Source organism: Cryptococcus neoformans (genome assembly GCF_000091045.1).
Source record: "Cryptococcus neoformans var. neoformans JEC21 chromosome 9 sequence".
NCBI lineage: Eukaryota > Fungi > Basidiomycota > Tremellomycetes > Tremellales > Cryptococcaceae > Cryptococcus > Cryptococcus deneoformans.
Genome location: NC_006694.1, coordinates 1,141,166 through 1,155,000, shown reverse-complemented (window position 1 = coordinate 1,155,000; position 13,835 = coordinate 1,141,166). Strand labels below are relative to the sequence as shown.

At 48.6% G+C, this 13,835-nt stretch overlaps 3 protein-coding genes, 1 non-coding gene and 1 pseudogene across 4 annotated transcripts in view; 2 read left to right on the top strand and 3 right to left on the bottom strand.

Moving 5' to 3' along the window:
* CNI04320 (hypothetical protein) overlaps positions 1 to 2,719 on the top strand; it is a 3,127-nt gene extending 408 nt beyond the window's left edge. Inside the window, exons 2-3 of the mRNA XM_024657903.1 lie at positions 16 to 1,160; positions 1,220 to 2,719. Of these exons, the coding sequence (XP_024513586.1) occupies positions 32 to 1,160; positions 1,220 to 2,670 (2,580 nt within the window). The 5' untranslated portion in view covers positions 16 to 31 and the 3' untranslated portion in view covers positions 2,671 to 2,719. The remainder of the gene's footprint in view (positions 1 to 15; positions 1,161 to 1,219) is intronic.
* Positions 2,720 to 3,604: 885 nt separating this feature from the next.
* Positions 3,605 to 5,932, top strand: CNI04310 (annotated as a pseudogene).
* A 200-nt stretch (positions 5,933 to 6,132) lies between these two features.
* CNI04305 (hypothetical protein) lies at positions 6,133 to 9,156 on the bottom strand. Its single transcript, XM_024658745.1, has 10 exons — positions 8,797 to 9,156; positions 8,688 to 8,753; positions 8,373 to 8,621; positions 8,081 to 8,324; positions 7,825 to 8,031; positions 7,388 to 7,775; positions 6,928 to 7,323; positions 6,718 to 6,843; positions 6,598 to 6,659; positions 6,133 to 6,517 (listed from the first exon to the last, which is right to left on the bottom strand). The coding sequence occupies exons 1-10, from the start codon at positions 8,931 to 8,933 to the stop codon at positions 6,299 to 6,301; spliced, it is 2,094 nt and encodes a 697-aa protein (XP_024514415.1). The 5' UTR covers positions 8,934 to 9,156; the 3' UTR covers positions 6,133 to 6,298.
* A 79-nt stretch (positions 9,157 to 9,235) lies between these two features.
* On the bottom strand, positions 9,236 to 9,315 carry CNI04300. Its single transcript has one exon. It is a non-coding gene; the product is annotated as a tRNA-Gly (tRNA).
* A 139-nt stretch (positions 9,316 to 9,454) lies between these two features.
* CNI04290 (protein kinase, putative) lies at positions 9,455 to 13,391 on the bottom strand. Its single transcript, XM_024657902.1, has 5 exons — positions 12,777 to 13,391; positions 10,337 to 12,721; positions 10,079 to 10,273; positions 9,861 to 9,995; positions 9,455 to 9,801 (listed from the first exon to the last, which is right to left on the bottom strand). Exons 1-5 carry the CDS (start codon positions 13,364 to 13,366, stop codon positions 9,720 to 9,722), a joined length of 3,387 nt encoding a protein of 1,128 aa, XP_024513550.1. The 5' UTR covers positions 13,367 to 13,391; the 3' UTR covers positions 9,455 to 9,719.
* Positions 13,392 to 13,835: the final 444 nt, after the last annotated feature.

Genomic DNA, 13,835 nt, shown 5'->3' with positions numbered 1-13,835 from the left:
TAATTAACCATGTAGTCCACTACGATTAGCGATGCGACCGGTAGCTATGGCTGTCGCAGGTCCAGGGCCAACATCATGGCTCCATCGTATAGCCCTCTTTTCCTCTCGCAGCCCTATGCCAGCTAGCTCTTCCCGTTCTTCTTCTTCTACTACTTCACAAAAGTCAAGGCGCAAACCTTCCAGCTTCAAACCCACCCCCAAATCCCAACACCCTCCTTCAAAAAAACCTATCACTCTACGAAGAATGGATGTTATCGAGAACGATGTCATCCTCCTCCGCCCACCCCCTGATTACCCCATCACAGCTCAACTCGAAGAGCTATCAATCGCCATGAAGGAATATAATCTCGACCGTGTCATATTTATATGGTCACATCTTGTCGATCTCGGCGCAATATCCCGATTTGACTCAATAACGTTCAAATACATCTCCGAATTCATTGCCGACATCCTCCATCGTCGCGGATCTCCCAATTTGAATAAGCTAGCAGCCATCTCTCCAGAGAAGTATGGTCTTCTTCTTAACATGTCAATCGAGTCAGCCGCTCGGGACCATATCTCCGGTTTCTTCTTCATCCTCCTCCGCCTGCTCGAAATCGGTCGACCAGGTGACGTTGTGAATGCGTTCAACACATGCAAAGTCAAGATGAGAGAATTGCAAGGAAAAGATGCGAATGATTTGCTTTCGTGGGATAGAGAGAAACGTCTTGCTGCGAGATTGGAAGGGGAAGGTCTGAGGTCACTTATGATGGTCAACATTGCGGCTCTTACCTTGCTTGATCAGTGCGATGAAGCTGCTCTTTTCGGTATGCTCGACGCCACAGCCGACCTTCGTCCCAATTCCAAGTTCAATTTTGCTCCTATCCATCGCTCCCTCTCCCGCGCCAATGTTAGTAACAAACAACACGACCTATACTCTCAATTTCGGCAGAATGTCGATAAACTCATTCTCGCATTACAATGTTACCACCCCAATGCCTTTGTACATCGTATAACCATTCATGGTCGAGCCAAGACATTTGGAGCATTAAACAAACTTTATCAACAAGTGTTGGAAGCGACAGTCGGTCCAGATGCTTTTGTAAAGGTCAGGAATCTAGGAGATCATTCAGCGCACTTTCAATCGTCAAAACATATTCCTCTTCCTGCCATTGTCTGGCGTAAGTGTGTTCTGCTCGCTTAACCTCTGAACATGAGCTGATAAAACAACACATTGCAGACCAGTTCCTTCGAGCATTCGAACATCGCAACGACGTAGATCGTATCGTCTCGATGATCGACACCGACCTGCCGTTACGCAATCTCCGTCCCGATTCAACGATCCTCTCCCTCGCCATGGTCCATATGGCCATCATCTCCACTCGTCTTCACCTCCCTCTCCAAACTCGCCAAAACGCCCGATATTGGGCGGATGAATACTGGCGACGACTCGCGCAGAACGGGTGGCACATGGAGGATCTAGCGTTCAGTCGGAGGGTAAGGACGTTGGATATTCTGGGCAGGAAAGAGGCGCAGCTGAAAGGCGAAGTGGACAAGCTGTACGATATGGCAAAGGCTGGACATCTATCGAAAATAGGCAGGCAAACGCGTGCAGCGTTTGTCGAAAGTTTCATGGCTCGAAACGACATCAAGCAAACGCTCGACGTGTTTAAAATGTTTCCTCACAACCCTTCTGCGGAACAGCATGATTTCACCCCTGCCGTATCCGCATTCATCCGCCTTTTAGCCACTCGTAATTACACGGCAAACAAGTCATTCACATTCTGCGCTCGCATTCTCAAACTGGTTGCTCAAACGGGTACACCCATCGAAACCTCTACTCTCGGCCCTCTGCTCTCTATACAACTCAATGCCGGTCTCCCCATCCAACCGGCAGTCGACACTATTCTCTCGCATAGCCTTACGCCTACCCATCCTATTCCGGGGATAAATAAATGGACCCGAATCCTGACTGGACTCTTGACGAAATGGTCTCACTGTCGGCCTGCGACCAAAGTGGAGCTAGAAGCTGGATTGTACATTCTCTCCAAGGCTCGAGATGAAGATCTCTACGGCCGGAAGAGGGAGAGGGAATACGATCTTTGGCTCGCATTCCTCCGTCCTGCTGCAAAGACGACATCACTCAATAATGAAGAGCGATATGAGATCATCGAAACGGCAATGTCACTCTTCCCGCGTGGTGGGAAAGGAAAGCTGTCAACCATTGTGTGGTTTGAGGTGGTGCATGCGTTGGTGACGAGACCTGATGGGTTGGGGTTCGGCGAAGGATGGGCGAGGTGGTGTGAGCTTGTAAAAATAAGAGAATTGGAAGGGATTTGGTGGGATAGAATGTTGAGGACGATCGTCAGGATCAACCATAATTTTGCTGTCAATCTTGTGCGATCAGCGTGGGAGCATGGGAACACGAAAGTGAGAGTAGATGAAGCGTTCTGGATGCGAGCTGAGGCGGAAGGACTGGTGAAAGAGTTGGGGATTGAACAACACCTGGAAAAGAAACGGAATGGGTTGGTGGAGGGAAAAAGCTGGAGACAGAATTTGGTGACGCACATGATGGAAGAAGATGATGATATGGTGGACTGGGACATGATGCTAGGTAAGGAAGAGGTTATTGATGAAGTGGAAGCAGAGTATGGGGGCGGGGACGAGCTGTCGATGGGGGAAGAAGAGTAATTATGTACTTGTCCACCGGGGAATCAAATTGGCGCAGGTTTTCCATCCAACTATAAACTTCATCATGAAAGCTTACTCACTATTCCATCATCGGAGAACACATGTCAGCCCTTTATTACCTCGCGGCTTGGCCCCATATCCTCCAGAATCCCTGACACTTCGATCGCCAAAGCCTCGTGCTTGCCCGATCCTCCACTAAAAATTCATCCCCCTCCAAACAGTGTCCTTCCGTCCCATCTCGTAAGATAACCAGGAAGAGGAAGGCGGACTAGGTGAAAATATGTGGTTGTACAAGTACAGGTATACAGTATTCGCTCGTAGTGATTCTACGTAATTCTCTCGAGGTCTTCACAACTGCTGCATCCTAGGTTGTTGCGTTCGTTGGTTGATCTTAAACCAGTCTTTGATACTATTCCCCGTCATTATTATGTCTAATCCTGGCGATAACATGTCGACGACCAGTCTTTCAACGCTCTACTCCCCAGCATGTCCCCCATCCATATACTCCGGATATTTTGACGGATCACAAAGTTCCCAGCCTCCTTCTTGATCGCGTTTGACATGACCCACCGGTATCTCAGCACAATGACCCAGAAAGCTGCCGCTATGACAAAGTGCAGAGTGTGCAATTTTCTTATGATGAAAGATTACCTGAGTATGCACCTGTCTCATCGTTTTGCTTCGCTCGACCTTGCGGATCGCCCTTCGCCCGTTCTTCCACCGCCACGTATTCCCTCGCCTCCGGATTGGAAGAACATTATACTAACTACCCAACCGCGTCTGAATCCGAGCCTCAGCGCGCTTATTTCTATTACGAGTACATCGTGCTGCGGCATTTCTTTATCCGCATGTCTAAAACGACCAGAATGATCGGGACGCGAGAGGGAGAGTTTGTAAGGAGAGTCGCTTGATAGAATTGAAAGTTGATACAAACACATCTTGAATCCTCTCATTATTCCGTCATAATGTCAATGTCTTACTCTCCAGATTGCTCCCCCTACCCTCCAGAATCCCTGGCATACTTGATCGCCGGCCCCTTGTTGCTGCCCGATCCTCAGCGAAAAGCTCCTCCCTTCCCTCTTCCTCTCAAACCAGTGTCTCGCCGGCCCATATCCAGGCTTGGCGTGCACAGAGAATTTCATTCTCCTATGATGCGAATTATTTAGCGAAACTGTCACATCATCTCTCCAACATATCCTTTTATGAACCGCCCCAGTTCGCAATCTCCAGGGCCGCTCCTGACCCACCCAGAATACGCTCGGAAGACGACGTGAAACTATTCATCGATCTTTACCCTCTCGACTGGGTCAATGGAATCCTCCGACGACAGTTGGTAGACGATACCGGGTACGAGTTTATACAGTGGGCATTTCTGGAACTGCATTCGCATGCCCATCCCGACGCAATTCTATGTGAAGGAATTGTAAACACGATCGAGCAACATATCCCTCAATCTATGAAGATGCTCAAAGTTATGAGCTCTGAGTTGATGGCTATGGCAAAAGCTTTAATCAGGAAGGCAAAACAAGACGGCTTTAACATCTCAGTGAAAGAAACTGGCGTGACCTTGGTGGATGGTGGCGAATTCCCAGATCTGAACGATATCGAAATGGAGAGGTTGCGAACCCTGTGGACTGAGGTAAGTACCACCAGAGCTACACATTACTCAACCACTCACTTCTCTACAGATCGTTGATGTCATGCACAGCCGTGGAGCGTGGGCTTCCTTGATTACAGATGGCAGTTACTATTTTGTCTGCCGACGGTCAGTCGATATGATTCTTGATGATTCTCCAAATCCTCGAGTGTTCAATTTCGTATTATCACCTCTTTTGGGTAACCGTGGCCTGGTCAATCTTGGGGCACCACCGGATGATCTTTAGCCTATTCATGCACCTCGACACCTTATTGAGACTCCTGTCGGTTTCTGGGTGGCCTTTTCTTACGATCAGCCGTCAGACCCTGCTTTGCTCACTGCTCCCTCCCGTCCCCTGTCACCCGCTTTCCCAGCTGAGAATAAGGAGTTCAATGGTATAACTAAATGCAGACGGTTTTCAAAGAGATTAAAGGCTCGGCAAATAGCCCCAGAACTTCCATCTTTCACAGTAGGTGCCCTGTATCCGACATTCCTCGACACTTCAAAAAAAGGAAAAAATCTGCTGACCTCGATGAATAGGCTGACCGATTCACACTCGACATATCCTTTGCCCTTGAAGTCCAATTGCAATCCGCATACATCAGTCCTCACTCTCCCCTGCGACCACTCCAACAAGGTTCACTTTATGGGCCCCTGCCCCCAACGTCTGTCAAAACTTTTGACAGCCGCTTTCTCCAGGATACTCTTAGGTTTTCTGGGATCCGATCTCCTACCACGCATGGGAAAATTACTCTGGACAAGTCCATCGGCTATGGTCGCGTGTGGGATGCTTTCCGTGCCACCAATCGAATTCCCCACATCTTTTTCGACTGCTATCACATCGCGCAGCATAATCGCAAAACTGACATCCCCTTCACTCTTCCCTATCAGGAACCGCCGATTCACCGAATCCCTTGCCCGTGAAGCTGTCTTCAAGGAGGCTCATCTTTACAACACAGCTCTGAAAGACTTGCAAGGCACCGTAGTGCCCATCTGCTTTGGACTATGGGGAAATACGCTGAAACTCCAGTGTCCTTGGGATGTGGAGAGGGAAATATGGATGATGTTATTGGAGGATGTCGGAAAGACTGCATATGACGAGTTGGACCGTAAAGATATGTCAAATCATGTCGACAGTGATAAGTGAGTTAAACTCGCAAAAAGTAAACATATTCTTCTTTCTCAAGCCGCTAACGTCTGTACTACCTATCCAATCCATCCACATTGGGCTCTAGATCAGCGATACTCGACCTATACAACAACCCCACGCGCATCACGTCATCCACGGCGATGTGGATCCTCGTCACTGGCTCCGTCGTCCTGATGGAACGTGGAGTCTGATCGATTTCGATTGCGCAGAGATCATGCATACCGCCGATGATGATAGTGATGATGATGAGGCGAGGAGGGAGATAATTAGGGGAGAGATGTTTCGGGTTCGTGAATTTCTGGATTTGGACACGAAAGCGCCAGACGGTGAGATCATTCCCTTTGATGAGCTTTATCTCGTGAGATGAGCAGCATGGGATTTCCTTGTTTGCATAACTGTACCTTTACTGGATGACAACATGCAATTACATCTGTCACGCGTTCAAGATAAAGTCGAGACAGCGGATCTGTCTTGATAAACCATTGCCTCTCGAAATACATCACGGCTTCGTGCAAGTCATAGTTTGCGGAAGCAGACACTCAGCCTGCCAACGTGGCTGAAAAAATAATGTGAAATACTTTCCCAAGGTTGCACCACCTAGCATCCCGGAGCATGGGGCAATTAAAAATTATATCCGTTCATTATTCAAAGGCTATGGCGTCACAAGTGATCTTCCAATATTCTATCCCATCCCCTCTTCCAATAAGTTTATTACTGCATTGGTCATACATAATGAAACACTTATATACACGACGTCCTGGCCTTTACACGCTATCACAGCTGCCTCACAGTAAAATCCTTCCGTCCCTCAATTCTCCCAGATCCGCGCATACTGACTGACCTCACTGCGTCGTACATTCCCTCTCCCCATCTGCTTCGTCCTCCAAATTAGCCACTGTCACTCCCCTGCTTTCCAGAAGCTGCAACAACGCCGCCGACTCAAAGATGGAGCCACTAACGAACCTTGGAGGGCGCGTGTTCCGATCGACAATGGTAGATGCCAAGTGAGAACGATTGAAAGAGATGGATGGGGCTGGGCGGTTGTGGATAGGGGAAAACATCTGCGATAAAAAAATGGAAGGAAACAGGCTGTCAGCCATGGGGGTCCATGGAACATCAGGGTATCGACAAGGAGGCTTACTTTGACTGTACTGTCGATACCGCTTACTGCGATCAACGGTAAAGTTGGATGTTGTTCCATTACTAGGTTTGCAACCCCATCAGCTCTCCTACAATGCTCGATGGCTGAAAAATGTCCTACCATTCACAACTGACCCATCACCCTCCCAGATTCCTTCAAGCCGGCCCGATTCTTTGTCCCATACAAAGAAATACCCATCATCAGAACCCGATGCGATCTTGTCTGATTTTGTTCCCAAAAAATTACCTGATCACCCCGCACACGTTTAATTAGCTTACGCCCCGTGATAACTAAACCATGAGCATGATTGTAAAGAAGAAGGGAACGTACAGTCCTTGACAGTCTCCACGTTTCTCGCGCCCTTGAACATCCGTCTTGGGTGAATGATTTCGACGTTATCATACGCTTCGCGAGGTGCTGTACTTGAGTGCCCGCCAAAGGGGAAGCCAAATATTGGCGAGTCAAAGAACTCATCATCGTCAAACATGGCTTCATCCTCATCGTCCTCGTCYTCATCCTCATCCTCATTTTCATCTTCATGTCCATCGTCATCTTCATTCTGAGGACCGTTCTCATCTCCATTTCTTACCAAATCCAAATAGTCGTCTGACATGAGATAGTCCATCCCATCCCCACGCTCTTCCAAACTACGCACAGGGCCGACAATATTATACTCTCCGGAATCATGTTGAAAGCCTTGCGCAAGGCCTCGTAGATGAGCGAAATCTGCTGAGTCCCAAGTGGTCAAGTTGACTTATATAGTGAAGAAAGGTGGAGATGCTGAACTTACCACCTTCATCGCTATCCTCTTCTTCCTCTCTCTCCTCTTCTGCTATCTGACGTTCCAAAAGGGATGCCAGGTCCTCAATGCGGCCGCTCACACTCTCCCCGTCCGTTGAAATTTGACGTCCATCACGACCCCTTCCACTATCACTGATATTTCTTGTTGACATCCTTCTCTCCCTTGAAACTGGTTCATCTGTGTTCTCAACGCCTTCCCCTGCACCACTCTGCGGTAATACACCAGTGGGGTCATGGGATTTCGAGCGGCGAGAGCGCCCGGATGATATCTCGGGGGCTATAACGGATGAAGCTGAAGGAGAGCGAGCGGAAGGAGAAGAGGGGGAGTCATGTATTGAGAAAAGGGCTGTTGAGTGCTTCATAAAGTTGACAGCCACCTGACTTTCGATCAGCATCTATGCCGCAAATTACACTGAAATGACATACCTCGTCAGCATTCTCGCCACTCATCTTCACACAGCTGACATGTCTTTCCCCATCAAATAACCGCCTTCTGCCTCTTGGTGATACAGTTTCCCATTCTTCATCCGGGAGACCGAGCTTTCGCACACAGTAAACGTCCCCGGCGGATTTAATGTATGGACCCCAGGAGGGAGTTTGGCGGGGGAGCATTCGGCGGTCACATATGTAAGCCTGGCTGTGTTGTCAGCATTAACCAGCGAGGTAAAGTAAAGTGATTTACATAAGGCGATGTTCCAGCCACAGCAAAGATATGAGGAGTCACTGTGCTCACGCTCAAACTATATAGATCCACTCCTCTGGGCGCTTGGAAAAGCGCTTCGGGACATTCAGAGCTGCAGGAATGAGGTCGACGAAGATCATGTTGGCGGACCGTACCGTCCTCTGATACGGTCAGGAAAAGGGAAGGCGAGTTCTCCGTAGCTATTCGTTTCACCCGGTTTTTATGGCATTTGAGGAGGGTTACTCTGTAAAGCATGATTAGTTCTGATTTCAGCGCTGCCAAAGAAACCTACCCTTCTCCTGAAACACCATCCAGCTCCCAGTCGCCCGATTCTCCCATGCGCCTTCCGAGGCTCTCAACGTCATACACTCTGACATCCCGATCTCCAGCCACGCTGACAATACGGGGTGTGTTCGCGTATGGAAGAAATTTAGCCGAGAATATATTTGCGCGGTGTCCCGTGGATATGGTTTCTGAGAGTTTGAGCGGATGAGGTGAAGGGGAGAAGTGTGATGTAGTATCAGGTTGCCAGATACATATTCTAATAGCTTGCTCAATTGATCTGATTGTCTTGGGACCGACTGTCTTGGGGACGAAAAGAACTTACCTCCTGTCGTCCGATCCCGAAAGCAGCGTCTGTCCGTCATCACTCCAGCTTAACGCATTCACACACCTATCGCTCGTTAGCGCATATGATTCCTCACCATGAAACCCACCCATGGTGACCTTGTTGGTTGTCTCCAAGTACCTGGACACGATCGAGAGTCTCCCACATGTTCCTGTCGTTGTGTGAATGCGATTCCCGGTGGGGCTGGAATGCCTTTGGGAGTGGGCGAATAACATGGCGCGGCATTTTGAATGGCAGATAGACTATCAGACACAGGACGATCGCCAGGATAAAGCATGGAAGACAGAGTTGAAAGGCTATTCGAACACTTGACGGACTTCGGTCACTCCAACGTCACCTCCACTCTTCGCCTCCACTTCCACTTTCTGAAGGATGTTCGTTATGTAAAGATGACAGTTGTGCAGGCCGGCAAAGGGTGGTTGCTGACAGATTGAGCGATGATTATGAATGCCCTCTTCTGCATACATACAGAAGTACAAAGAATTAAAAAATCTGTACAATACAAGGTACAAGAAACAAAAAGAATGTGCGCCAACGGCGATTCGAACGCCGGTCGACTCCTTGAACTTATGGAAGGGAGCCATCCTAACCACTAGACGATTAGCGCATAAAGTGAAAGCTCAAATGTTATTTTTAATATAATCACCCATATAAGCATAAAATAATCTGACTGTTATATTTTTCTTAGTTTCAAACGGTCTCTATCTTGGACTGCTGGATAGATGATGTACGTGTTTGACTTATACATAATAAAAACACATACTAAGGCGCTTTTGAGTTAACTCAGTGGTAAATAAGATGATGCCATGCAGATATGTATATCGCTACTATAAATACATTAATTACTCCTCTTCTCTTCTGAATGCCAGATATCAAACGTCCTTACACCACTTTGCAACAAAGCGCAGGCGGTAGTCACTGACTTTTCCAGACTTTTTCCCAGTTTTTTATGCTGGTTGCTTCTCGAAGAAACCACTCTTAGACTGAAGCAAAAAAGAATTTTACTCTTCTTCATTCTCCTCCTTCTTCCATTCTTCTTCTTTTTCTTTCGGCCTTTGCACTCATCTCATGGTGTTCACCCATCCCTTCGAGCCTAATTACATAAATTAGTTTCGAAATGATTGACGATGGTGAGGTTAAAAGGGAACATACTGGGTGGGTTTCTCCATTTTAGGTTCCTCCATGAGGAAGTAATCTGTTTGTAGAGCAGAATCGGCTAAAAGACGTTGGGAAGGGTCGTAAAATAAAAGGCCTTCAACGAGGTCGAGAGCAGCTGGCGAAAGCCACCTTTTATCATGGTCAACACTGCTTCCAGTCTGCTTGCAGAAACGGACAATCCATGGGTGGCAGATGCTGAAAGGAATACTTACTTTGCAAAACTTGTCCTAAATTTACTCCCAATTTCCTCTTTAGGCTTTACCAACTCATACCATGGCAGTTCTTTGACTGACGGCCATTCGGCTTCTGTTGGAGTACCCAAGAGGGCATATATAACTTCGAGTTGGTTGAGTTCATCGGAACCTTGGAAGATAGGTTTCGTAGTATACAGCTCGAGAATGATACATCTGGGAGATAGGGTAATGAACATCAGCGAAAAAGAAAGGAATGATGGAGAACAGGTGACATACCCGGCAGACCACATATCAACTTCTGGGCCATATATTGTCTCGCCCATAAGCAATTCTGGACTTCGATACCAAAGAGTGATAACCCTATTAGTATAATCCTCTCTGCGTTTCTTTGCATAAACCCTTGCCAGCCCAAAGTCTGCCAGCTTTAGCTCCCCTCTCGAGTTGACGAGGATATTGGAGCCTTTCATATCACGATGGAGGATCGATTGACGGTGAAGATATGATAGACCAGAAAGCATCTGATGCGAAAGTGATTTGATATTCGCCGGAGAGAACTTGATTTCGGGGTGCGCCAAAAGGCCAGTCAAGTCAAACTCCATGTACTCAAGCACCATATAAACCCCACCTCTCTCCACGACCATTTCCACAAGCCTAAGCACGTTTTCATGCTGTAACATCTGCAACAGCTTGATCTCCCGCATCGCTGTAACAGGGAACCCATCCTTCTCGTTCTCCATACGAATCCTCTTGAGAGCGACCGGTTGGTGGGTGATGAGGGAAAGGGCTTTGTAGACTTTGCCGTACGTGCCTTCGCCAACGGCCGCGAGCTTCTGATAGACTAACGTGGCTGCTGGTGGTAAGGGGATTGGGACTTTTTGCGTCTGTGGGTGAGGTTCTGCTCCGGGTGCAGGAGCTTGGAGTTCAGTTCCTGAAACGGGTATCGGTGCAAGTTCAGGCTCAGGTTTTGGAGCAACAACAACAGCCGCGGGGGACACTCTGGCACCCCCAGGCTCCGCCGGCGCTACGTTAACCCCTTCTACCCTTCCGCCTTTTCCAACCTCCTCGAGGTACCTTCTCCCCATTTCTTCCTCCCTCTCCCACTCCTTCTTCGCATCCCAAACCTCTTCTACTCTTTTCACCTCATCATCTCTCGCTTTCCTCCCTAGATATTCGTCCAAGAAAAGGTCGATAGGAGGGGGCGGTGGGGAAGAGGGAAGAGTGGAAAATGAGTCAAATGCTGCGCGAAGAGGGGCAGAGAGGGAAGTAAGAAGGGTTGTATACCGCGTTGAGGCGAGTGTGAGCCGGTGTATGAGTGTATCGGGATGTGGAAGCGCTTCTCCCATGATATCTTGCTCTTTCTCTGGCATCACCTCCTTTTTATCCTCCTTTTCCCCTTTTGCCCCTTGTATTTCTTCTTCATCTTCATCGAACAGACTGACCCTTGCCTTCTTCTTCGGGGAAATCGATTTCCACCCCTTTTTTACCGCCCCACCACTTGGCTGACCAAAAGATATTTTAACAGGCGATGTCCGAGTCTGCAACTCAGCTGTTGGCCCAGCGGTATCAGGTAAAGACTGGAATGAAGATTCAAGCTGTGGGCGAGGAACCGAGATAGGGTCATCAGCTTTAGGTATGTATTCAGCGAAGGACATCGGTTGGGGAGGATATACCGGTGCAGGCGGATGGACGGGAAGTGGAACGGTATCGGACGTGGCGGCCGGCAGAGCATAGCTGTGCTGAGGGGAGGGTGAATAGTCCCGCGAGACAGAAGTAGCTCTCGAAACAGTCGATGGAGGTTGGTACGACTGCTCATAAAGGTACCTTCCACTCTCGCCCCACTTCCTCGTCGTAGAAGTACCTAAAATGCTATTCGCGTTGGCGTTCGTGACGAAATTTGAACGAGATGGGTATTCTCTATCCTGTATAGGACTGCGCCCTTGTCTCTGTCCATGACTGTGGTTTTGGTGGCCGTATGAGTCGGGTGAATCTCTTCGTCGGTCGTAAAAGTCGCTGGGAGGTGGCGGGGCTTGGACATGGGCAGAATGTGGCGGTGAAGGAGCAGTCTGATAATCGTGTCGCAATTGCGATGCAGACGACGTATATCCTCTTGGACCTATTGGGGGGTAATCTCGGTCGCGCCGCGAAGCTTGCCAGCCGCTACCTCTGTCTCTGTCTCGATCTCTGTCCCTTTCTCGATCTCTATCTCTTTCTCTGTCTCTCCGATCATACACATATCCTTTATCCTGCCGCCAATCTTTATCTCGTCTCCCCCCTCTATCTCCCATACCACGATCCCGGCGATGCCCATCCCGATCAGTATCTCGATCCCTCCAGTTCCGATTGCCCTCGTTCTCCCATCCATTATCCCTGCTGTCAAATTTTCCATTTCGATCGTCCTTGTCATACTTTCCGTACTGGTGATTATTATACCTGTCGCGTTTACTCCATCTACCAGAGCTTGATTGCCGATCGCTCATTGAGGGCGACGGTGATCTTTTCCGATGTGATTGTGATGGAGTGTATGTATGAGTCTGTGTCTTGGGAAGGGAATAAGAATTGGATTGAGAATGGTGGGAAGGCGCAGGTGAGCGTGATCGGGAACGGGTACGAGAACGTGAGCGATTCGACAAAGGACTAGGCGAGCGGCGATACGACGATGCCCTGCAAATCCGTCAGCACACTCATCAAATAACCAAATCACGGATATAGAACTGACGCATCCTCCCTCGATCCAACTCCGTAATCAGGACTGTCTCTTTTTCTTGCACCACCTTTCCGTTTCTTGGCCGCAGGTCCCGATGTGCCGTAATCCGGTGACGGCCGACGTGCGCGAGTATGGTGATGACTGGCAGGCGGTTGAGCAGGTGGTAATGGTCGCCGTGTAGCAGGGTAGTTGGACGGGTTCGCAGGGGAAGGAGCAGGGACAGGGGGGGAATATGAACGCCGAGCGGAAGAAAACCGCTCATCTCGCGTAGAGTCGGGTTGCCTTGAAGGTGATTGTCGCCGTTTTCCATTACCACTGTTACCATATCTTGACCTATCGTCCCGCTGATCCCAATCCCGCTGGTCCCACTTGCCATCGTTAGATCCTTTATCATCCCATCTAGATAAATGTGCTTCCTCTTTCACATTCGAAGACGGATCTCGTTCAAACCGTTTCGGAGCTGTCGGTACCGGTGTGCCTCCCCATGTTCTTGCAGGAAGAGCATTAGCGCTGCTCAACGGAGGTTGCTGGGCGGCCGCCGCGAATGTTGGAGGTCTCTTGGTAGGCCTCCAGGATTCTCTTTTGAAGGGGCGGCCAGACATGGCGAATGTGTTATAATTTTTGTTAAGAAACCGATAGGGCAGAAATAGGACGGAATCGTCGCGCGAAATCAACAGCTTTGAATGTTAAAGTGTGATTACGTAATAGTTATCATTGAACTACTGACGGTAAGGAGGGATTGGACCCTAGTCTTTGACTAAAGGTTGGTGGTCGTCCCGATTGAGGTTAGCTGACAACGACAGACGGAATTATGTGTATTTCACCAGCAATAAGTTCCCGACGATTGCCTACTAGGAGGTACCTATCTTACAAGTAGTAAGCAGGAAGAAAACACGTTGAATTACTACTGGCATTTATGACAAGTTCAAAGATCACTCAGATGGAGCGTGCTTCTTGGGACCTGATGTTCGAACACTTGACAACTCTTGAGCAGAACATATGGATCAGAAGTGTGGACAAATTGCTTCCCCTTCGGTTACTCTCGGAGATTGATAAAAGTTGTCCAAATGG

What these genes read in the sequence shown, in the direction of transcription:
- CNI04290 (XM_024657902.1), bottom strand. Translation starts at nt 13,366, where the DNA reads ATGTCTGGCCGCCCCTTCAAAAGAGAATCCTGGAGGCCTACCAAGAGA. An exon ending in GTTGGATCGAGGGAGGATGC is followed by an intron (nt 12,722 to 12,776) that starts GTCAGTTCTATA and finishes ACGGATTTGCAG; the next exon opens with GGCATCGTCGTATCGCCGCT. An exon ending in AAAATGGAGAAACCCACCCA is followed by an intron (nt 9,802 to 9,860) that starts GTATGTTCCCTT and finishes TTATGTAATTAG; the next exon opens with GCTCGAAGGGATGGGTGAAC.